The 23449-nt window shown below is 40.8% G+C and overlaps 5 protein-coding genes across 13 annotated transcripts in view; 2 read left to right on the top strand and 3 right to left on the bottom strand.

The window, feature by feature from the left end:
* LOC115140157 (kinesin-like protein KIF2A) overlaps window positions 1-8055 on the top strand; it is a 31469-nt gene extending 23414 nt beyond the window's left edge. For all 6 annotated transcript variants that reach the window (XM_029678313.2, XM_029678312.2, XM_065026708.1 and 3 more), the window contains one exon: window positions 7254-8055. In XM_029678313.2, coding sequence (XP_029534173.2) covers window positions 7254-7342 — 89 coding nt within the window. In that variant the 3' untranslated portion in view covers window positions 7343-8055. The remainder of the gene's footprint in view (window positions 1-7253) is intronic.
* Window positions 8056-8917: 862 nt separating this feature from the next.
* On the bottom strand, window positions 8918-12389 carry dimt1l (DIM1 dimethyladenosine transferase 1-like (S. cerevisiae)). Its single transcript, XM_029678319.2, has 12 exons — window positions 12242-12389; window positions 11707-11780; window positions 11420-11506; window positions 11259-11320; window positions 11058-11151; window positions 10906-10955; window positions 10335-10458; window positions 10039-10131; window positions 9840-9904; window positions 9675-9738; window positions 9452-9558; window positions 8918-9375 (listed from the first exon to the last, which is right to left on the bottom strand). Exons 1-12 carry the CDS (start codon window positions 12297-12299, stop codon window positions 9333-9335), a joined length of 921 nt encoding a protein of 306 aa, XP_029534179.1. The 5' UTR covers window positions 12300-12389; the 3' UTR covers window positions 8918-9332.
* A 151-nt stretch (window positions 12390-12540) lies between these two features.
* cenph (centromere protein H) lies at window positions 12541-16136 on the bottom strand. The gene is made up of 10 exons (XM_029678320.2): window positions 16029-16136; window positions 15576-15710; window positions 14884-14939; window positions 14738-14786; window positions 14553-14621; window positions 14305-14361; window positions 13836-13899; window positions 13577-13628; window positions 13176-13336; window positions 12541-12876 (listed from the first exon to the last, which is right to left on the bottom strand). Exons 2-10 carry the CDS (start codon window positions 15695-15697, stop codon window positions 12781-12783), a joined length of 726 nt encoding a protein of 241 aa, XP_029534180.1. The 5' UTR covers window positions 15698-15710; window positions 16029-16136; the 3' UTR covers window positions 12541-12780.
* Window positions 16137-16287: 151 nt separating this feature from the next.
* kgd4 (alpha-ketoglutarate dehydrogenase subunit 4) lies at window positions 16288-19255 on the top strand. Of its 3 annotated transcripts, none has more exons than XM_029678325.2 (5): window positions 16288-16514; window positions 16839-16930; window positions 17543-17606; window positions 18191-18384; window positions 18617-19255. In XM_029678325.2, exons 2-5 carry the CDS (start codon window positions 16904-16906, stop codon window positions 18632-18634), a joined length of 303 nt encoding a protein of 100 aa, XP_029534185.2. In that variant the 5' UTR covers window positions 16288-16514; window positions 16839-16903; the 3' UTR covers window positions 18635-19255. The 3 variants fall into 3 exon arrangements, with proteins under 3 accessions (XP_029534185.2, XP_029534183.2, XP_029534181.2); XM_029678323.2 differs by having other exon boundaries at window positions 16839-16984; XM_029678321.2 differs by lacking the exon at window positions 16288-16514 and adding an exon at window positions 16521-16627 and having other exon boundaries at window positions 16839-16984.
* Window positions 19256-19414: 159 nt separating this feature from the next.
* LOC115140158 (chronophin-like) lies at window positions 19415-21856 on the bottom strand. Of its 2 annotated transcripts, XM_029678318.2 has the most exons (3): window positions 20672-21856; window positions 20408-20538; window positions 19415-19752 (listed from the first exon to the last, which is right to left on the bottom strand). In XM_029678318.2, the coding sequence occupies exons 1-3, from the start codon at window positions 21273-21275 to the stop codon at window positions 19708-19710; spliced, it is 780 nt and encodes a 259-aa protein (XP_029534178.1). In that variant the 5' UTR covers window positions 21276-21856; the 3' UTR covers window positions 19415-19707. The 2 variants fall into 2 exon arrangements, with proteins under 2 accessions (XP_029534178.1, XP_064882779.1); XM_065026707.1 differs by lacking the exon at window positions 19415-19752 and having other exon boundaries at window positions 20074-20538; window positions 20672-21839.
* Between the last annotated feature and the right edge of the window lie 1593 nt (window positions 21857-23449).

The following is a 23449-nucleotide window of genomic DNA, read 5'->3' as shown; positions in this document are numbered from 1 at the left end:
CCTGAAACCTATAGCAGTAACAAGGAGAAGAGAAGAGAAGGAATCCATACTGTCCTGCCCACTTCACTGTTGCTCCATGCAGAGGAAACTGCAGTTCTGGAATACAGTGGGGCAAAAAGGTATTTAGTCAGCCACTAATTGTGCAAGTTCTCCCACTTAAAAGGATGAGAGGCCTGTAATTGTCATCATAGGTACACTTCAACCATGACAGACAAAATGAGAGAAATCCAGAAAATCACATTGTATGATTTTTTTAATGAATTTATTTGCAAATGATGGTGGAAAATAAGTATTTGGTCACCTACAAACAAGCCAGATATCTGGCTCTCACAGACCTGTAACTTCTTCTTTAAGAGGCTCCTCTGTCCTCCACTCGTTACCTGTATTAATGGCACCTGTTTGAACTTGTTATCAGTATAAAAGACACCTGTTCACAACCTCAAACAGTCACACTCCAAACTCCACTATGGCCAAGACCAAAGAGCTGTCAAAGGACACCAGAAACAAAATTGTAGACCTGCACCAGGCTGGGAAGACTGAATCTGCAATAAGTAAGCAGCTTGGTTTGAAGAAATCAAATGTGGGAGCAATTATTAGGAAATAGAAGACATACAAGACCACTGATAATCTCCCTCGATCTGGGGCTCCACGCAAGATCTCACCCCGTGGGGTCAAAATGATCACAAGAACGGTGAACAAAAATCCCAGAACCACACGGGGGGACCTAGTGAATGACCTGCAGAGAGCTGGGACCAAAGTAACAAAGCCTACCATCAGTAACACACTACGCCGCCAGGGACTCAAATCCTGCAGTGCCAGACGTGTCCCCCTGCTTAAGCCAGTACATGTCCAGGCCCGTCTGAAGTTTGCTACAGAGCATTTGGATGATCCAGAAGAAGATTGGGAGAATGTCATGGTCAGATGAAACCAAAATATAACCTTTTGGTAAACTCAACTCGTCGTGTTTGGAGGACAAAGAATGCTGAGTTGCATCCAAAGAACACCATACCTACTGTGAAGCATGGGGGTGGAAACATCATGCTTTGGGGCTGTTTTTCTGCAAAGGGACCAGGACGACTGATCCGTGTAAAGGAAAGAATTAATGGGGCCATGTATCGTGAGATTTTGAGTGAAAACCTCCTTCCATCAGCAAGGGCATTGAAGATGAAACGTGGCTGGGTCTTTCAGCATGACAATGATCCCAAACACACCGCCCGGGCAACGAAGGAGTGGCTTCGTAAGAAGCATTTCAAGGTCCTGGAGTGGCCTAGCCAGTCTCCAGATCTCAACCCCATAGAAAATCTTTGGAGGAAGTTGAAAGTCTGTGTTGCCCAGCAACAGCCCCAAAACATCACTGCTCTAGAGGAGATCTGCATGGAGGAATGGGCCAAATTACCAGCAACAGTGTGTGAAAACCTTGTGAAGACTTACAGAAAATGTTTGACCTCTGTCATTGCCAACAAAGGGTATATAACAAAGTATTGAGAAACTTTGTTATTGACCAAATACTTATTTTCCACCATAATTTAAATAAATTTCAAATAAATGATTTTCTGGATTTTTTTTCTCATTTTGTCTGTCATAGTTGAAGTGTACCTATGATGAAAATGACCGGCCTCTCTCGTCTTTTTAAGTGGGAGAACTTGCACAATTGGTGGCTGACTAAATACTTTTTTGCCCCACTGTACATCAAAAAGCATAGAGACTTCTGCCTGAAGCCCATACATACTGCAGCGTACATGTTGGACCCCAAGTATGCTGGCAAGAACATCCTGTCTGGTGCAGAGATCAACAAGGCCTATGGTGTTATCACTACCGTGTCTCTCCACTTTGGCCTGGATGAGAGCAAGGTTCTTGGCAGTTTCGCGAAGTACACTTCCAAGCAAGGGCTTTGGGATGGGAGATGCAATATAGCAGTCGTTCCAACATATCTAATGTATTTATTTTTATTTAACTAGCCAAGTCAGTTAAGAACAAATTCTTATTTACATTGACGGCCTCCCGGGGAACAGTGGGTTAACTGCCTTGTTCAGGGGCAGAACGACAGATTTGTACCTTGTCAGCTCTGGGATTCGATCCCAGCAACCTTTCCCTTACTGGCCCAACGCTCTAACCACTAGGCTCTAACCATTAGGCTACCTGGTGGAAGGGAATTTGTGGATTTGAGTGCAACTGGTCCTTGTTTGGGAACACACACACCAAAGCACGCAACAGGCTGACCAATACAAGGGTTGAAAAATTGGTGGCCATCCAGGCAAATTTGAGCCTTTTTGAGCCCGACAACGAGCCATCCTCAACAAGGTTGGAAAGTGACACTGAAGCTTCAAAGTCTAATGTTCAAGAGGTGGACATTGAGGATGTCCAGGGAGAAGACATGGAAGCCTGAGAGGAAGACAACGAAAGCTTTAGTTTCTAGACTATAATTTTACAGATGTATGTTGAACATGTTTTTGGGGATCATTCAATATTCCCTTTTTGTTGTTCAGTGAAATTCTCATTTTTTATTATTATATTAAAAAAAAACTTTATTTAACCAGGTAGTTGAGAACAAGTTCTCATTTACAATTGCGACCTGGCCAAGATAAAGCAAAGCAGTTCGACACATACAACGACACAGAGTTACACATGGAGTAAAACAAACATGCAGTCAATAATACAGTATAAACAAGTATATATGATGTGAGCAAATGAGGTGAGATAAGGGAGGTAAAGGGAAAAAAAGGCCATGGTGGCAAAGTAAATACAATATAGCAAGTAAAACACTGGAATAAGTAGATTTGCAGTGGAAGAATGTGCAAAGTAGAAATAAAAATAATGGGGTGCAAAGGAGCAAAATAAATACAGTAGGGGAAGAGGTAGTTGTTTGGGATAAATTGATGGGCTATTTACAGGTGCAGTAATCTGTGAGCTGCTCTGACAGTTGATGCTTAAAGCTAGTGAGGGAGATAAGTGTTTCCAGTTTCAGAGATTTTTGTAGTTCGTTCCAGTCATTGGCAGCAGAGAACTGGAAGGAGAGGCGGCCAAATAAATAATTGGTTTTGGGGGTGACCAGATAAACCTGCTGGAGCGCGTGCTACAGGTGAGTGATGCTATAGTGACCAGCGAGCTGAGATAACCCGGGGACTTTACCTAGCGGGGTCTTGTAAATGACATGGAGCCAGTGGGTTTGGCGACGAGTATGAAGCGAGGGCCAGCCAACGAGAGCGTACAGGTCGCAATGGTGGGTAGTATATGGGGCTTTGGTGACAAAACGGATTGCACTGTGATAGACTGCATCCAATTTGTTGAGTAGGGTATTGGAGGCTATTTTGTAAATGACATCGCCAAAGTCGAGAATTGGTAGGATGGTCAGTTTTACAAGGGTATGTTTGGAAGCATGAGTGAAGGATGCTTTGTTGCGAAATAGGAAGCCAATTCTAGATTTAACTTTGGATTGGAGATGTTTGATGTGGGTCTGGAAGGAGAGTTTACAGTCTAACCAGACACCTAGGTATTTGTAGTTGTCCACGTATTCTAAGTCAGAGCTGTCCAGAGTAGTGATGTTGGGCAAGCCCGGCAGCGATCGGTTGAAGAGCATGCATTTAGTTTTACTAGTATTTACAGTTTTTCTCAGTCGCTTTGGTGCATTTTTCACATCATCCCTAACATGTGCATTTCTCAGAACAATTTGTACAAACTGCAATATACAATAGATATGTTTCTAAAGCTAGTCAGTCACTAAAAATCCTTAGTACATCTCTCAAAAGTAAATAATGATAAGTCATTGAGTCATTGTTCACGAACAAGGTCGTCAAAATGTTTAGGCATGTTGTCAATGTAACTGTGTACTTTGACAGTATTACCTTATGTAAACTTAGGCTACAGTTTGGATGACAGTTACTGTATTGAAAATGCACAAGGCTGCACTTCTATGGCATATCAATTTCAACAGTACTATTTACATATTACTGTATGTGGGTTATTGATTGAAAGAGACTGGACAACCCAAGGGGCACAAATGGAAAAAAACTAAATTAGAAAGAAACACAGGAAACCACCCCTAAGGCACAACTTTGCCCGCAGCACTATTGTGCTGTCTCTACACATCCAGATGTTCCTGTCTGTCGGCCCACATATTCTCATCCACATCATACCGGATATTTTTCCTTCCAATGCAACGTGGAAATAATCTTTTGGAATGCCTTATCCATCCTCTGCAGGGGTCTACTGTGATGTCCTCACATGCTGCATCCATTGCAGCCAGCAGGGTCATCTTTGTGTGTGTGGCTGACGATCGTACACCTTCCACCTCCATGCTGAAAATAACTCTTCAATTGGGTTACGGAATGGTGAATAAGGTGGGAGGAATTCTATGAGCATCCTCGGGTGGGTCACAAACCATTGCCTTGTGATGTTTGATCGATGGAAACTCACATTATCACAAATGACTACATACTTTGGCAAATCCTCTCTAAACAGACCCCTCTCATCATCAGGGATGAGAGCCCTGTAGAGAGTCTCTAAAAAGTTGAGTAGATGCTGGGTGTTGTATGGCCCTATAAGGGGGATATAGGTTAGGACACCATGCTCCGAAAATAGCAGCACACATGGTGATATTTCCTCCTCGTTGGCCTGGCAAATCCACAGTAGCTCTGTGACCGATGATATTCTGACCCCGCCTTCTGCATTTGGTCAAGTTGAAGCCAGCCTCATCCACGTATACAAAGTTGTGAGAGGGTTCACTTGATTCCAACTCCATTATACGCTATATCCCAGAACACACAGTTGAATTTGTTTTGGTAAGGAAGAGTGACATAAAATGTACATATATTGCATGTTCCTTCCACAGCAATGGAAATGTGTGCAGTTTATGCTTACTGTACTATGTATCACTATAAAATGTTGCTGTAAAGTAGTTACATAGATATGTTTTACTTGTGCATACTGGTACCGTAGCTCCTTAACTCTGTCCTCATTCCTTTGGAATGGTACACGGTACAACTGTTTCATACTCATCTGGTTTCTATGCAGCACCCTGTCGATGGTTGAGATGTTAACCGTATGGATGTTTTCAAAGACATCGTTGTCTTCTATAATGGTCCTTTGTATTTCCCTGAGTCTCATGGCATTGTTTGGTGCAAATAGCCTCCTCCTGTTGAGGTCTGAAAAGGCGTCCTCTGCCACCGGTTTGAGGTAATCTTGCAGTCCTATGTGGGGAAAAATGCAGTGATGCATCGCACACTTTCACATAGACAAAAACTATGCGAACACACATTTTACTGTAAAACATACAGGCGGGTGCATGTAAGGTGCAGTATGTATCTGTATAGAGTATATTTCTGTATGCTGTGAAATACAAGTGGACTACTGTAATATGAAGCATTGTAGGAAGTATACAGTATACTTATATACAGTAACAATGCACTGTACATTGGTGGACATACCTGTTCTCTCTTCGAAACATTTGAACTATTGAGGACACGGTTGATCTCCCAATATTCGGCTGCACCCTTCGACCCGCCTCAGCCCTTGTAAGGCCATGATTGACAACATGGTCTACAATAGTGGCCCTTATGTCATCAGATATGCGCCTATGTCCTCTTCTGCCTCTTCCTCTGTTTTGCCTTCCACCACGCATCCTTGCTCCTCTTCTTCCTCCTCTTGGCTGTTGACCCTGTTTTTCCTGGTCCATCCATTATTGGAAAATTGCAACTCTATGTTGTGGTCTGTTTATATATGCTTGCCAATTGATTCTTCATGAGATGCACCTTTGAGTAATTTAGACAACTGGTTGATTGTTGGTTGAACTAACACTTGAGGGTCAATTTCACCTGCACGATTCATCAATTCACGTTTTTGTACAAAGGGTCTAATAGAAATGTATAAAACTATGCTTGACAGTTTATGACAAATAGTTCAACAATTTAGCATGTAATGGCTTATGCAAGAAACTAATGCCTAGATGTTTTGAGGGGTAAGACTATTCAACAGAGAACCATCTATATTTTGATCAACATGACATGAGCAATTGATAATGTGGAAAAAAGCTGACACTTGTACATTATCAATTGCAATTTGTTCAAAGGAATAAGAAATTGCTTTAATGATGTGCACAAGTGACTAGATGATTTGGAATTTGTACAAGTAGTATCAAGAATTGCACTTTTGATCTAAGAAATGCACCAAAGCGACTGAGAAAAACTGTAAGAGCAATTGGAGGCCACGGAAGGAGAGTTATATGGCATTGAAGCTTGCCTGGAGGGTTGTTAACAGTGTCCAAAGAAGGGCCAGAAGTATACAGAATGGTGTCGTCTGCGTAGAGGTGGATCAGAGACTCACCAGCAGCAAGAGTGACATTATTGATGTATACAGAGAAGAGAGTCGGTCCAAGAATTGAACCCTGTGGCACCCCATAGAGACTGCCAGGGGTCCGGACAGCAGACCCTCCGATTTGACACACTGAACTCTATCAGAGAAGTAGTTGGTGATGTGAAGAGTCAACTCAATTAAAGTTAAATTTGTAACTGAATTGTTTTTTAAATTGATATTGGAAGGATTTAATAATTTGCAATTATGTCTACTTATAAGGTCAAATGTTTGTTTCTGTCTCCATATGATATGGTAAATATATCCATTGCAAAAAAACATCTACTTTTAAATGGTATTAATATTAATTAGCATATATTTACATTAATTCCCATATATTCCTGTTAATTCCCATGGAAAGTTTCCACGTTTTGAATATTCCCCAAAATTTGCAAACCTAGTTGCAACCGAGGACAGACAATTTTTACGTGCATCAGCGATCCTGTTCTGTGAGCTTGTTGTTGCTCCTCGATGTCTCCACTTCACAATAACAGAACTTGCAGTTGACCGGGGCAGCTCTATTAGGGCAGAAATTTGCCATCCCATGATGGTGCCATGTTGAAAGTCACTGACCCTTCAGTACGGGCCATTCTTCTGCCAATGTTTGTCTATGGAGATTGCATGGCTATGTACTCGATTTTGTACACCTTTCTGCAGCGTGTGTGGCTGAAATAGCCGAATCCACTCATTTGAAGGGGTGTCCACATGCTCAAAATTAGCCATTTTATTTTGACTCCTGGCGTATTTGTATTATTCTCCACCTCTTTCATTCTTTTGTTGATTTTGGTTTCTCTGCATGTATCACCGTTGACATTCAGTATTAGGTTTCACTTTTATTAACATGAATCATTGTATTTTTTTAATAAGCAGTAATATCTAATCCACTCTTTCTGCTCCATTCTTTTCAGATAAAGTGAAGTCGTTCCGCTCGTCGCTCCATGAAGAGGAACAAGCCAGTAAGCAGATCAATCCTAAGAGGCCACGTGCCCTGCTGTAGACCAGACCTGACATGGGAGGGGGGTGTGGTCTTTGTGTGTGGAATGGGCAGTGGCACATACAGGAACATGACTATAAAAACGTGGCACAGCTGTCACAAAGAAACGGACTCATCTAATCAGGCTCACCACGGATGTCATCAGAAATAACGAGGGGAATGCAACCTTGGATCCCTTTTTATAGCTGATTTTAAATTTTCACTCTTGTTTTGCCCGGTTCTATTTTTTTTTTATTTTACTTTTTTGTACTTGAACGGCTGTTGACTTGTCTTCATCAGACACGTCCATGTTGGTTGTGCTTTTGGGTTCTACAACACCAGTGTTGTGTATTCTGGTAGGTCTGATTGACATGTATGCATGTGCAACTCTGTTGGCCTCCAACACGTGTGGTTGGTTCCCTGCTCAGTTGGCACTGTACAGAATAGACATTACTCTGTAGGGCCAGTCTTTCTTTCCCTTTTCCTCTTCAATTTCCTGAGTTGAGAGGAAGTCAAATCTAGTTGTGGTTCTCATGTCTTACCAGTCCTTGTCTATAGTTTGATTCTGTTTTGTTCTCCCTGTTATTTAGTACTGTAAAAAGTCATTTTTAACCCATTTAACTTTGTAAAGACAAATGTATAGTAAATACTACCGACCTACTGTTGCGTATGTTTCTGTGTTTGCCACAGATGTAACACTGGCGGAAGTAATAAAGGGGATACCTCGTCAGTGGTAACTGAAATGTGTCTTCCACATTTAACCCAAACCCTCTGAATCAGTGGCAGCCTTAATCACCTCTTCAGCTCCCGGGGAACACATTTTTACCTTGTCCGCTCGGGGATTCGATCCAGCAACCTTTCGGTTACTGGCCCAACGCTCGATGTGTCCCGTTTGATTTGACCCTTGACCTGCACCACTGAAATGCCATTAGAACCTCTCAATAGTCTCCTTAACTGACAAATGCACATGCAGTCAAAATACAACCTGGATTTTACAGGGCTGAGTAACACAGTTTGATAATTTGGGCTAGATTCAATCCAGAATCTATTACAGGACGGTTGATATTTAAATGGTATTTCCGATTGCACCGACGTGCATGGTTTACCGTGAATATTGCATTTAAATGTCAATCGAGCTACGACACGCATTATATATAGCCCTTTATTAAATTCCAGTCGTCATGGGTAGGAAAACCTCTAGTTAAATGATAGGGTGTGTAGTAAGCAGTGTGATGTCCTTTGTTTGTGGGACTGTGGTGACTCTGGCCCTGTAACTCAGCAGAAGTTGCACCATCTAGAGGCAGACTTCATAGGGAGATGGGTATAGTGCAGCAAAGCCTGTTTGAATACTCCCAAGTTATGTCATTATATTTTGCATACCTTAGCTATTACTATCCTGCTGATATGGCTTTCCGATGAAGAGTTGGTCATTTTTTATGGTGGTAAAGCAGTCATGAATTGTCATAAGGTGAAAGCACCAATTTGTAAGTCGCTCTGTAAGTCGCTCTGGATAAGAGCGTCTGCTAAATGACTTAAATGTAAATGTATAACTTCATGAAACAAAGATTAGCTCAGGGCTCCTCACACAACAACCACGAGTCAGACATCTGACAAAGTATATTTTTCAACCTATCCATGACAACCAAGCACATACTGTAGGGCTGACCATAGAACACATCTCAACAGGTACTTGTGTCACCTGTTATGTATGAACATCAACTATACCTGTTACCGCTTAGTAAATATGTACATTTCAGCAAAACAAACAATTTCACTTATCACCAGCTTTCATGTTCTTATAAAAGGCATGATGAAGGTAGTCCATGAGTCTGAGGTGTCTTGCTGCATTCCTCCAGCCAGTGAAAGTAGTTATCATCCAAACAATCACATGCATCTTGGATGTGATCTCAATCCATAAAAGCTTCCAATTTCTGTTCTTTAAAGAACACTGGAGGTTTGACAACTGGATATGTTTCCACCATATTGCGCTCCTGCACAGTCCTCAGCTGTCCAGTTAGGAAAAGTGGATCCCAGCAGAGTTGAACGCGTGGAGAAGTCTGGATAGAAGACAGATGACATGAAGAATCTCAACAAAAAAAACTGCAAACATAAGAATAGTCCAGCTCCACTTACACCATGAAGTCATCTATGTCCATGCTCCTGGCTCGCTTCTCACTAAACTCAGCCTCCTGCAAAACACTCTCAATCTTCTTAGTGATGCTGAAGTCTGCTGAGATTTCCTGTTCCAGAAACAAACAAATGTAATGACTCGTTAACTAGTAATAAATCACCCAACCACATCCAGAATGTGAAAATATAGACTGCATAAGTGGAATATTGGCATGTGTGTGCTTACCACGTTGTGTACTGAACAGTGAATCCTGTAGTTCTTCTCTAACAGCTGCTCAACTGCAGTGGACCTGGAAAGAACCATCTTCAGGCTATAGCTTGTCACACAACCATTTGAGGCTGACAGGATATGACCAAGAATGATTTGAATATGATTTGTTTTGGTACTCACTTGAAACCTGCGTTGAGGGTTTTGTTTTTCCTCACAAATGCAATTCTGACGAGACCATCCCATTCCTGTTGGAGGCAAGATTACAAACCTGATCACAAGACCTACTGTGCAGCAGAACATTTAAACTCATATCTTTCCCCATGTAGGTGACAGTGAACCATGTCTCTTATACAATCACCTTCACAGAACTAACACTTACCTGGAAGTTAACAGGAGGTGGTGGGTTCTTAGGCTCTATTCTGACAACACTCGACTCCACTTTAGGAGGAGGACGGAAGTTATTCTTCCCCACCTGAGCAAGAGAGAAATGAGAATTAAGAATGAAGCAAGAATGAAACATAGCTGAGAAACACAACAGTCTGCATGCACAATGTCAGTTTCATGGCTGAGTCAATGGTTCTGTCCCAAAATGTAAATGGCATCCTATTCCCTATTATATAGTGCACTACTTTTGACCAGAGCCCATTTGGGACGCAAGCAAGAGATCCCACTGACCTTCATGAGGTGGTCTACTCGAGCCAGCAGCTGAGTGTTGATGGATAGCCTGCAGTACAGCTTGTCTCCAGGCTTGGCAACCAGACGCATGGCAAACTCTCTCTGGAACATCAGCACTGCACATCTGACAAGACACCAAATCAAACGGTTTTAGCGGTTGTTTAAGTTGTTGCACTGTTTATGAGGAGAGCTTGCGAGTAAGCATGTCATTGTACTGTGTACACTACACTGTATCCTGTGCATATAACAAATACACTTTGATTTGGCCAAATCCCAACTTGAGATCCATGCACATCACTCAAATGTCCCTAAATATCTCACTTTTTAAAAAAAAAATTTTTTTACCTTTATTTAACTAGGCAAGTCAGTTAAGAACAAATTCTTATTTTCAATGACGGCCTAGGAACAGTGGGTTCCTGCCAGTTCAGGGGCAGAACGACAGATTTGGACCTTGTCAGCTCGGGGATTCGAACTTGCAACCTTTTGGTTACTAGTCCAACGGGAGAAAAAGTCTGACAGTATCAGGGGAGTTTTGCAGCTCTGGAACCAGCCAGCTTCTCTTGTCTCTTACCTAAAGAAAGGCCTGTGCAGAAGTAACTTGAAGACAAAAGGTGATGAAATCTGCAAAACAACAATGAAACATGTTTCTGTAGGTATGTATTATTGTCAGAATTATGCTACTGAACTGGGTAAGTGTTGGTTACTGAGGGTGATGAGTTTTACCTGGTAAGGTAAATTGGCAACACAGACATCAAAGAAAGGCAGCTCTGTTTTCAGGACATCCCCCACTAAGATCTGTAGTTTAGTTTGCATAGGCCTATTACAGACAATGAACACAGATGTCACTATCACAGTTTCAACTTATACTCTCCTTTTAAGGAATTGTAAATGTATCTCAGTAGCTAAGTTATGGCAAGTACTCACGTGCACTGCACTCTCTTCTGGAGCTCAGCAACCAGCCTACCATCCAACTCACAGGCCACTACCTTCAGACAAGGGGAAGATGAAAGCAACAGTAAGTACCAGAAGCTTCAAATAAGCCTTTAGCTACAAACATTCACTGACAGTAAGAACGCATCTCTCACCTTTTTGGCTTTCTCAAGCAGTTTGACAGTCATGTTTCCTGTGCCAGGTCCCACCTCCAACACCACATCTGTCGGCCTGAGAGCAGCCTGCCAACATGGATATCGGAATCAGAACATGTCAGTCAGTGAGCCTTCCTATCAATATCATGTAATATTGACCAGAGAGGGTACAGCTGCTTGAAAATGTGAAGGCATTTCTGTGCATGCTTATGAAAATTGTAGAAGGGGTGGTTGTGATCCTTGACCTTTACCAATGGTAAACAAAGTGGTTCCAACCAGTACATTACCTTTTCAATGATTCCATTGACTACCAGTGGGTTTTTCAAGATGTGTTGACCAAGGCCAGTGTTGAACATGACCCCTAGAATACATTTACATAAACAGTTGTTTTATGTTTTTAATTCAACTACGCAAGTCAGGTAAGAACAAATTCTTATTTTACAATGAACGCCTACCCAGGCCAAACACTCCCCTAACCCGGACGACGCTATGCCAATTGTGCCGCCCGAGATCGAACCAGGGTCTCTAGCACGGAGATGCAGTGTCTTAGACCGCAACGCCACCTTACGCTGTTAACATAATGAACTAGCTAACTTAGTATCTACTAAATCACGCCAGATATTAGCTAACGCATGGTTAAGTAAATCACGCCAGATCAATAATGAGTGTCTTCTTTCTAGCCTATATATATATATATATATATAGCCATAAGCCTGACTAGCTAACGTTTGTTAAAAACGTATCTGCAACTGGCTAGCTCCGACTCGCACTAAGCCACTGCCAATTGTTAGCTGCTAGATACTAGAAACAGCTGAAACAAACCTTGGTTTTTAACCTGTTGGTGTTGTCTGGTTTTCTTTTCTGCCCTTACTTTTGGCATTTTTCAATCGACTGAGACACTCTCAAAGAAAAACTAATTACAAAAAAATTCGACACGTGCAAATAACCGAAATATCCTGACTTATGACGTCTGCAGGAAATGTGCTGCCGTGGTTAGAATGGTAGAAACCTTTGCCGATTGGTGCGTACCGCCATCTACTGGCAGAGCCATACACTTGTGGTTTCATCATGCATCACATTTCTTTCCCATCCTTTCACTAAAACATTTACTACATTTCAAAACTGGTGAACAGCAGTTTTATTCATAAAAACACATGGTCAATACAAATATGCTTTTTATTGTAAAAACAACTAATGGTTTATTACAAAAATATGTCCATCTCTGATGCAGTGTATTATGCACTTTACCAAGTGCTCTTAACATCAGTTAATGTTATCTCTCTCCCCCCTCTCCCTTGATAACTGAACATATTATACATATAAACAATGTCACAGAAATGTTTCCCTTCCAAGCGGAAAGTTCATTCCTCAGAGATGGGAATGTCCTCCAGCGTCATGGAGATGTCTCTCAATTTGGGGTCATTTCTCCAGTTCACTTTACTGGCAATGATGATCCCCTGGAGAAAGAAAACAACATAGCATCATGAGTTCTGACATTATTAACAGAACAGGTAAAATGCTACCATCCTCTTGGCACCAAGGCTCTGTCCCAATTAAATCTCCTTCCCCACATCCCTTTACTGATTTGGAAGGAAATGACTGGTACAAGAAATATCATGGACATTCACACGAGTCCAAAGCTTTCAGATTTGTGAGATGAAGTAATCAAGTGCACACTTCAAAAGAAATGAGATATTATTGGGACACACCCTAAGAATAAAGAGCTGTATTCTTAAAGATATAGAGTGCAATTTACCCGCAGGACATTCTGTGTGATGGTGGCCATCTTCTGGTACTTCTCCAGATGAGACTGGCCTTTCTGCAGGACATTTCTGTACTTCTCTGCCTCTGGGTGCTCCCTCTTCCTCTTCAGTTCATCCATCTCCTTCATCTTCTCATGAGTGAGACGCTTTAGATCTGCAGAAAAATAAATAAAACATATGTCAAAGAATAAAATATGCTTGAGGGATTTTATTCATGTCACTTATCCTCCTGAACTACAAGGCAAAGTACGAAAACATTCACTAAAGAAGTGATTGTTAATCTTCATTAAAATTTAGTGAATTCTTACACCCTCATAAGAGTAGGTTCAAAAAATACATTTGAACTTTCCTGTACATCCTTGGTAAAGCAGTAATAGTGTGGGTGATGTAATACCTAGCCTTTGCTTTTTAACATCTGTGATTTGGTTCTGCAGCTCACATGATTCCTTTTGACAAAGCAAACAAGAGGTCAGAAAGAGCATTCCATAAATCTGCAACAATTGGTGACACCACAGCAGAGCCAAGCCAATGACTGCACCGTTTTTCTGATGAAAACAATAAACATTCTGTTCTCATTTATAAAACGGTTGGATAACAATCACACCATCAGATTGTTGAAAACTTCCAACCATATTGAAAACAGATGCACCCACCTGCTGAAGTGTCTTTATCTTTGAACAAAGGTCTAGGCTACAACTGGTCAGTCCCCTCATTGCTCTGGAATAAAAATATACAGGCCCCACACCACATCAAGTAGTGCTAAAAATATATAGTTACATGTTTTTAAATTGGTAACGTTAGTTATGTACAGTATAGGCAGGTAAAGTGTAATAACAATGTCGGTAGGGAAACAACTGATAACTATTGGTGGTTTGTGTAATTGACATTTTTACAAACAAATTCAAATCAATCCCAAAGTACATCAATGGTAGTGTTAATAATATTTTTATTCTCAAAGGCCAGTTTAGGAGGAACTGCTATCAATAAGACAGGGTCTATTTCCTGGCACCCTATTTCCTATATAGTAAATATGGCTCTGGTAAACAGTAGTGGACTATATAGGGAATTGAGTTCCATTTGGGATGCAAACAGGCTGTTACAATCTGCTCATGTTGGACTTACACAGCCTCTGGATCACTCTGTTTCAGCTTCTCAGAGATGGCATGCCACACCTGCATCCTGACAAATACAACACAATGTATAATCAGTCAAAAAAATAAATAATGTAGACTGTCCAAATGGAACTGATGCTCCAAACTTCTACTTAAAGGGTTTGCAAGCAACACATGACTTATCATAACTAATGCACTAGTAATTAATGGATTGAAAGACCATTACTTTACATATCAATACAGAAATGTGATAGTTACCTGTGTAAGGCCAATGTCTTGTTAAAATGAATGATTTTTGCTTCCTCCAAGGTATTTGCATAATCCAGCCTGTGGATTACCCAGAGACAAAGAAATCCACATTTTCAAAATATGAGTTGAGAAAATATTCCTTTTGGTTATGGATAGGCCTACATGAGACGATATTGCAAACTAAAGACACTCACAAGTCTTTCTCAGCATCAGATGCACTGCAAGAAGATCTTTTGCTTTTTCCTGATAAAGAACATTTGAAATGGCTAAATAATTACAGTCTTATTGTCACATAGTATATCAGCATACCCAATTCAGTAATAAAGGTAATGTAATTTACCTGCTTGGAGCTTCACTGCCATCTCAAAACATTGATTTGACATCTGTTCTTTCATCCTGAGGGGAGAAACACTCATGAATGTAGAATTTAATACCAAGTCTTGTTAAGAAGTGTCAGCTATATTCATAGGTAACTGCCAAAATAAAGGAAACACCAACATAAAGTCTCTTAATAGGGCGTTGGGCCTCCACGAGCCAGAACAGCTTCAATTGCACCTTGCCAGAAGATACCAACCATTCTGAGCTGCATTGAGATCGTAAAGCAGTCATGGTTACATTAAGAAACCATGGAGCCGGCACGAGATATTGGTCGGGAAAGAGTACCTCAATGCAGGGATGGGATATGCCACTGTGCTCAAAATTGTACCTTTATCCACACTGCTCCATTGAGAAGATCGACAATACTGCTAATTTTCCAGGAAAACTGCCCTTTTCGTCCTCATGCTGAAGTACAGGGGCTATCCCATCCCTTCATTGAGGCACGTTTCCCGAAGAAACCCCACCTGGATGGAAGCACCTGATTCATACTTTGCATCCCTCATTTACTCAAGTGTTTCTATTATTTTGGCAGTTACCTGTATTACATACTCTATGACAGATGGGTTGGTTAAATGGTCATTCTGAATGATACATATTCATCTGAAAGTATTGCAGAATGATTGAATGATCTATAGATAAGAATTGTGGAGAAACCTTAGCATCTCTGCAGGTGAGCTGTCCTTCTGTCCATTGTCAACCGTAGTAGCCTGAAAACCATTCAATGCCATGGTCTCAGGACTTGAGGCAAGGTTCTCCTGTCTATCCAAGGACTCCATGTTCAATTATTGCCTGGAAAATTAAATAGTGTCAGTCAGTGTGTTCACCGCCAACGTCAAGAGAACCATAAAGAGAAGAACAATCAACTCAAGGAAAGGACATTTAGCTATGATTTTCTGTAATTGTTTAACTCTGTAATTACTTTTCCATCTAAGTCAGTGAAACCAGAGATGATCAGTGAACGACTTAGATAAAGGCAAGCAGACAACCCCAGCTAAAGTTAGCTAGCCAGCTAAATGACAGGAATGTCGGGTAAGAACTTGAAAGCAACTAATTAATTAACACTAACTGAAATATAATATATAATACAGACGTTTATATAATACGTACCCTTTTCTTAGTTTTCAATACACAAACAATGTATGGATTCCCTTTAGCAGTTAACTTGCAAACCAATACAACATTTCTACTCAACTGAAGTGAGAAGTTTAATCCTATTGGACAAGTCATTTTAACAATTTCCGTAACAATATTTTCATTGGTTAAACGTCACGTCCTTTAAAATTCGACTCGATGATACGCTCTTGGTTCAATATGGAATATACCGCCAGGAAATTAAGACTAACCACGTGACCAAGTAATTCTTCAGTATCCCCCGTTTTTTTCTAGGCGGAGTAAAATTAAGGTACCGGTAGGTTATTTTATTTTGCTAACCGCGGTTGTCATTGCTTATACCCTATAGTGATTATTTGGACGTATAAAACAATGTTAATTTTCAATGGACCCTACGTAGCTCAATGTGGTTGATGGAATTTGTCTGCTACCAGCATTTTGATCCATTAAGAGGATTTTCCTTGTGTTATTCTTAGAAATCAGGTTGGTACAAGCAAAAGTCACGTTTGACAGTAATGGCATGAGAAACTGACCTGAACGTTTACTGTTATTTCGAATAATAAAGCCTATTTTCAGCTGACTGCATCTATACAAAGGTAAGAAATTATGAAGGGTTTGGAGCCCGTACATAGATGTGTTATTCTGTATTTGACTCTGAATGTGACGGTGTTATCCGCCGGTGACCCGGTTAGCTTTTTGACAGCTCACATTCGCATCACATCCCATCCATACCGTTGTTCTCAACCTATGGTTTCCATACAGTGGACTTGGTTATTTTCACATGACAAATACTCTGGTACTTTTTAGGAACTGCGAATTGTTTTCAACCGGAAGAAGACCCGTGAGGTCATGGGGGCAAAGTCAGTAGCAAAATGGCGACTGTTGGGCGGGTTGTACAGGTACGCTTGTCTAACTGGGTAATTTATCGCTATGCAACAACTCTTGTCACTCAAGTGAGTACATTTAAACGTTGACTAGTTAATGTAAGACGTTACGGTTTCAAGGTCAGAAACCAGCGACATTTATGTTATTGCTGTGCATCCCCAAAGCTAACGAGCAAACTACCCGTGCTAATGCCCTTGTTGGTCTGCATGAAATTCCAAAATGTTAGCATGTAGTTAGCTAGTATATAGATGAAAGTTGACTAACTAGCTCCACTCTAACTGGCATAAGTGTAACATGATTTGTGTGGTTTGGTGTTGAAATAAGGCTATACATAGCAAGTTCATTAATCAGTAGTTCTTCCTGTCAAAGTGTTTACTCTAGCTAGCTCATTTATTTTGTCCAGTAGCTAGCTGGCTAGTTATCTCCATGCAGCTTCCCAGTATGCAGTTTATTCAAAGTAATGATAAACATGTGTAGGCCTACAATACAATATGGCATTTGTTTTCACTTCATAACATTAAACAGTATATAGGACTGGCTGGCTGCAAAAGACAATTGTGTCATAACAACTACTTTTAATTTGTGGTTGATTTTAATTTGTCTGGTTTCGTTTGACTACCTTTCAGGCTGTGAAACCTCATGCTCCACTAATCAAGTTTCCCAACAGAGAGGGGGTACCCAGGCCGAATGGTGAGTAGCAACTTGTCAGTTTGATGTTGCACTAGCTATTGTTTTCTTTTTGTCTATGCATAGTGCTAACCCTATTGAAGAGGACATTCCACCCTTTGACTGTTCAGGGACACGGCTACTGTATGCAATTATGCTTTGTTCGTCAACATGTAGCCTATTGCATATCAATGTGTTTGTTGCATGTTGATTAGTTGAATTAACTTGAACATGATAGGCAGTATGAATTGCGTCACAATGTTCTATTGTAATATTACTTTGTAGCTCACCGCATTAAAAACATTTGTCCTCTGTTAGTTTGACATTATGTTGGCCAACCTGGGTATTGTTATGAGGTTCTTTTCAAATAAAAGGGGAAACACTGACTTGATTTTCCATGTAAAAAAACATGTCAACGACTGTGTAATTTAGGAAAAGGTTATTTTAGTCCTTTCCAATTTCATTATAGAAACAGTGCTATGAATGTGCTAATCGAAGCAATAAAAGTAAAATAACATAAAACACAAAGGATGTTTAAAACAAAGTCACTGATTTTAAAAGCTACATTAATATTGCTTAAAAACAAACAACAATTTCCTCTGTTTCAGTCCAAGAGGCTCTTAAAACATTAGCAGTCAGCTCTCCTAGTCCACCTCCACTTGTAGTGCCGCTGCCGTTATCAAGACCCCCTGGACCTCTCACTCGGCTCCCTGGAACCCCAGACAGCTTGGCCACAGTGAAGGAACTCCCCCAAAGATACCGCAGGAGAGCACTGGAAGCAGAAGAGATGGACTATATTCAGGTTAATGCCTATCTGTTGCACTGAAGAAGTGCTGTAATTGTGTGGTATTGTTGATTTTAAAAAGTAACAGGTGGTAACATACGGCTACACTCATGGGTATGATATGTGCTTTGAATTCAGCCCGTAGTGTTACAGAAGGCATCCCGGGTACACAAAGTGCATTAACTGTTACCTTAGTGTTGTAATACAGTTAAGATCTCACTAACCACTCTTCTTCTGGTTTATTTTTCAGCGTGGTGGACCAGAGTGAACTTGAGTGACTCAGTGAATGCAACCAAGGTCCTTATCTGTGGAAATCAGTTTTTTTGCCTAATTTTGTTCTTCAACAAGAGGACCTGCTGCAACACCTCATTAAACGTCATGCAGAATAAAGTTTTTATTCATGTTGAAATTGTATATATAAAGTTTATTTTTAAAGATGTGACTGTAGATATTTTTTGCTTGATTCTACCTTAATTTCAATGGGTACATTTTAATTGTTTTATTTTAGAAGAAAAGCCATTACAGTAAATCTTCCAATTATACTATTTGTTAAGCACCCACCTCATTCAGTGCTCACTATTTTACACCTTCACTTAATTCAAACCTTGAAGGTTAATGTTGGCATCAACAGTACATCTGTGTACCATTGACCAGCCCGTTATCCCATCCCTACACTACATTGTCGATAGTTGCATATTTCTATGACAAGGACCAGACTGAATTACGCCACAAAACTGAAGAAAATGAAGGGCTCATTTCTCAAGGCCCAGATTAACATGGATTAATCTGGTGCAAATTTGTTCGGGTACAAAGCAAGTAGGATACATAATGGAAGTGAATGGATTTTGATTGATATTGGACAAGAATGATTAAAATGATTACTGTGAAATTGCCTGTGATTTTCTTTATATTTAAAGATGGCATTTGTGCCACAGTGAGTGAACAATGGACCTTAACACACACTCTTACACATGTTAGAACATTAACTTGGTTTTATGTCTGGTGTTGAGTATTTAGAGAATGATTCATTGAGACAGGAGCGTTCAGATATCATAAAATATACATTTATTGGATCTGACAATGCATGTCAAACACCACACCCAAGGGAAATAGTCTATGAATGTCAAATCTCACATTTCAGTCTTCCAGCAAAGGAGTTCACAACAGGGATAGTTCAACTGACAGTACTGGCACCAGTTGTATTAAATGACTTACAAGATAATACATTGAAAAGACAGTCATTATCTCAAGGCTTTTTCAAATGTTTTCAGTGTTTCTCCAATACTATTTGTGCATTGATTGCCTCATCAATGTGGTAAGTCTGCAACGGTCACAGGCCATTCAGAAATATGGATCTTCACATGTTCTAAAACCAATAAGGGATATCTGAAACACAGACCACATGACGTTTACACCACTATACACATCAAAAATGCATTGGAATATTTACAGTAGGCCTACACGCACTGCCAAAAATGTCAATATTGAGACCTGATTGCTAGAACCTTTAATGTTAACAAATGGCTTTACCTGGGATGAGTAGTTCTTACAACCAATACTGGAATAAAGAAGTAACATTTCACTCCTGATCCTACAACTCTTTTTCTTAAACTTAGTAATATTTTGAACAGTCAGTTATAAGACAGTTATAACAGCAGAGTCACTGAACACTGGTGAAGGATAGGATAAAGTAATCCTTCTCCCCCCTTAAAAGACCTAGATGCACTATTGTAAAGTGGCTGTTCCACTGGATGTCATAAGGTGAAAGCACCAATTTGTAAGTCGCTCTGGATAAGAGTGTCTGCTAAATGACTTAAATGTAAATGTAAATGTCTGAAACACAAAGTCAGTCCTCAAAAGCAGGTAAGAAGTCAGCAATGGTATCCACTACATAGTCCGGTACAAAGCTCTGATTTGTGGAGTGATCACTGTCTCTGTACTCCTGGGCTGTCTTCATCTGAGAGATCCCTGTGAGTGTAAGCATGGTATCCAGGCCACAGTTGGCCCCAAACAGCATGTCTGTCTCCAGGCGGTCACCCACCATCAGGCACTGGGCTGGGTCAACTCTGAACTGGCTGGAGATGCACTCAAACATGAAGGGGCTGGGCTTGCCTATCACCATAGCCTTCCGACCTGTTGCCACTTCCAGCGCTGCTGTCAGACACCCAGAACCTGAGAGAGAGATGGGGGTTGGAAATAGGGTACATATTATTATTTTTCTCTAGCTCTGTTCCCCTCTTCCACACGCACACCAGTCAGTTAGTTTACTAGCTAGGTTAGTTAGTGCACAGCATCGGTACCATACCTGGCAATATCCTTCCATCTTGCAGCGGGTGCCAGGGGTCCACGTCAGTGGCCAAAAACAGACACTCTGGATCCCGCAAATAGCAGGAGGCTTTGGCCAATTTAAGGAAGGTAAACTTGTCATCATGTCCAACGAGGACCGCTTTGACATCCGAGGCCAATGCGCAGTTAAATATAGTGCCGTCAGGCGCGTCTTCGTCACCAACGAAAGAAATGCCAGCCTGCAACAGTTCATTACGCACTCCCTCTCCACCGATGACAAACACCTTACCTTGCACCTTAGCGACATCTCTCAGGTAAAGCGCCGAACAATACGAGGAGCTGAATATCTGCTCTTGCATAACATCAGTAAAGCCCAGACGGTAGAACTTGTTCACGTAATTCTTACGTGGCCTAGTGCAATTGTTTGTAACGAAAAACACGTTTTTGCCGTGTTTGATCAAAGAACTCACCACCGTAGGGGCACCAGTTATTGCCTCTTCTCCGTGCCATATCACGCCATCGCAATCGAAAAGGAAGAAATCTTTTGCATTAAGCAGATTTCTTATTTGAGAGCCTCCAATCTTCAGACATCCCTTGAAGCCGAGGGCGCGTGCGCCGGCCATTCTTAACGTTAGATAGCCAATTTCTCACCTTTTCATATGCCAAAACCTACTGCAATGTCATAGGTTTCAACCACCATTTGACCTTTCATAATCAACAGAATAAACAAGATTTAACCACGCCTTTCTGTAATGATAAACCAATGAAACTGCAGCGTTCGCATTGTAATCCAACGTTGTTACAATGGGCGGATTCGATTATGCTCAGCCGCGGGGCACCGGGCCCGTCTCACATCAACGGGCAAAAACGGGGAGGAGGGCAAATCTCAAATCGAACGGTAATCTGTGTGTAACCGGTGTGAAATGACTAGCTAGTTAGCGGGGTGCACACTAATAATGTTTCGATCGGTGACGTCACTCGCTCTGAGACCTTGAAGTAGTTGTTCCCCTTGCTCTGAAAGGGTTGTGGCTTTTGAAAGGGCCACCTGGCTCACACCCGAGAGGCAGCCCGGTTCCAAATCGAATGCAATCGATTTCCAACCCGAAACACGCCTACTCGGGCCCTGGGGACTTTAATCGATCCTCTGCAATGTAACCAGAAAGTTCGGTTGTAAACATGGACACTCTTTTCACCGCATTTCTCCTAGTGGTCGTAGATTTCAACAGCACACTGCATCGAGAACGAGCCGAGCACTCGCCCAAATCCGGATTGTGGACAAAATGTATTGAATTTAAATTTTATTTAAATGTTGCATAATCTGAAAAATGGTCAAGCAAAACAAACCCTAAATCCCTGTAAAGCCTTTTGTATTTCAAATATATATATGTTTATACCCCTGTGTATAAAGTTTGTCTGTATTAGTTGGTATACTGTTTTGTAAGATACTTTGTATATCGTGTAATGAGTTGTTAATCAAATAAAATGACATATCCTGGAATCTTTTTCAACACATTTAACTACAGTAATGGTTGTTACCATTTTATCATGGAGGTAAATTACAAAAATGAAGTAATGTCATCGCAGAATTATTATTTTTACATTTATTTAACTAGGCAAGTCAGTTAGGAACAAATTCTTATTTTCAATGACGGCCTAGGAACTATGGGTTAACTGCCTTGTTCAGGGTCAGAACGACAGATTTTTACCTTGTCAACTCGGGGATTCGATTTTGCAACCTTTCTGTTACTAGTCCAACGGTTACTAGTCCACTAATTCGCGTTATGTTTACTATTTCATACAGCCACAGAATAGAATGATTTTGTATTCAGATTTTGCATCGTTGTTTAACCTACTAAACTAGGCATAATATTGTATACTGCGCTCAAAGTACATTTTGATTTCAAAACTTTAAGTACTACTAACACATTCTTAGTACTGTTAGAAAAGTACAAATTGATTAACAATGCCAGCCAGACACGATGTGACTACTACAGAACCCGAGATACATTATGCCAAAACCCCCTATAATGTAGTTTTCTTCGGGAACACACAGTAAACATGTCGTCCTTGGGCCAATCAGTGTAATTTTGTAAAAGACGTCTCTTTATGGCAAGAGCATCATTCACTCAACTTTCATCAAAATGTCTGCGATATCACGTGGCTTAGCTAGACTCATTTCCCTGAGCATGTGTGCCAAATTTCAGTACACAAGTCAAACAGATCAAAATATATAAACATGTCTGTTATAGTGCCACTGTGTGGTCGATGTCTTGAAAGTGTTTTAAACACTTACCAAACTGTGTTACAATGCGAATATCCTTAACTGATTTATATGTATTTATGTTCTTGACCACACCCACGTGAATGTTTATTGGTACTAGTCTGGAAAATATTGCATTGAGAGACCTTTGTCCATAGATGCCAGTTTCATGCAGATCGGTCATTCGGTACTAGAAGAGCAGGGTTTATTTGACAAAATTCTAAATGGCAGAATGTCCATCACGGCAGACCTAAGGCAAATGTGTTCCTTGTGAGGAGGGATATATGTACCAACTTTCATGTTTTAGGTGAAACAAGGTGAGGGGTGTGACCTTTCAAAGTTGGTATTTCCAGTCTTTTATAGCACCACCATCTGGCCAATCAGTGTAATTTTGTAAATGCTGGATCTCTATGGAATGACAGATCATTCACCGATGTTTACATTTACATTTAAGTCATTTAGCAGACGCTCTTATCCAAAATCAGGCCTTTGCTGTCTGAGATATCCCATGTAACTAACGTATGAACAGACGGAGAT

Source organism: Oncorhynchus nerka, linkage group LG13, assembly GCF_034236695.1.
Source record: "Oncorhynchus nerka isolate Pitt River linkage group LG13, Oner_Uvic_2.0, whole genome shotgun sequence".
NCBI lineage: Eukaryota > Metazoa > Chordata > Actinopteri > Salmoniformes > Salmonidae > Oncorhynchus > Oncorhynchus nerka.
Note: the sequence above shows the minus strand (reverse complement) of the source record. Positions and strands in the feature narration are given on the sequence as shown.

Excerpts from the sequence above, each read along its gene's own strand:
- kgd4 (XM_029678323.2), top strand. The coding sequence starts at position 16,904 with ATGGCGACTGTTGGGCGGGTTGTACAGGTACGCTTGTCTAACTGGGTA. Across the intron at positions 16,985-17,542 it reads CAACAACTCTTGTCACTCAA|GCTGTGAAACCTCATGCTCC; the intron begins GTGAGTACATTT and ends ACTACCTTTCAG. Across the intron at positions 17,607-18,190 it reads GGGGGTACCCAGGCCGAATG|TCCAAGAGGCTCTTAAAACA; the intron begins GTGAGTAGCAAC and ends CCTCTGTTTCAG.
- LOC115140158 (XM_065026707.1), bottom strand. The coding sequence starts at position 21,275 with ATGGCCGGCGCACGCGCCCTCGGCTTCAAGGGATGTCTGAAGATTGGA. Across the intron at positions 20,539-20,671 it reads AGATGGAAGGATATTGCCAG|GTTCTGGGTGTCTGACAGCA; the intron begins GTATGGTACCGA and ends TCTCTCTCTCAG.
- dimt1l (XM_029678319.2), bottom strand. The coding sequence starts at position 12,299 with ATGCCAAAAGTAAGGGCAGAAAAGAAAACCAGACAACACCAACAGGTT. Across the intron at positions 10,459-10,905 it reads CTGCACAGGCCTTTCTTTAG|ATGTGCAGTGCTGATGTTCC; the intron begins GTAAGAGACAAG and ends GTGTCTTGTCAG. Across the intron at positions 10,132-10,334 it reads GAGTAGACCACCTCATGAAG|GTGGGGAAGAATAACTTCCG; the intron begins GTCAGTGGGATC and ends TCTCTTGCTCAG.
- cenph (XM_029678320.2), bottom strand. The coding sequence starts at position 15,697 with ATGGAGTCCTTGGATAGACAGGAGAACCTTGCCTCAAGTCCTGAGACC. Across the intron at positions 14,940-15,575 it reads TCACCTGCAGAGATGCTAAG|GATGAAAGAACAGATGTCAA; the intron begins GTTTCTCCACAA and ends TTCTCCCCTCAG. Across the intron at positions 14,787-14,883 it reads GGCAGTGAAGCTCCAAGCAG|GAAAAAGCAAAAGATCTTCT; the intron begins GTAAATTACATT and ends GTTCTTTATCAG.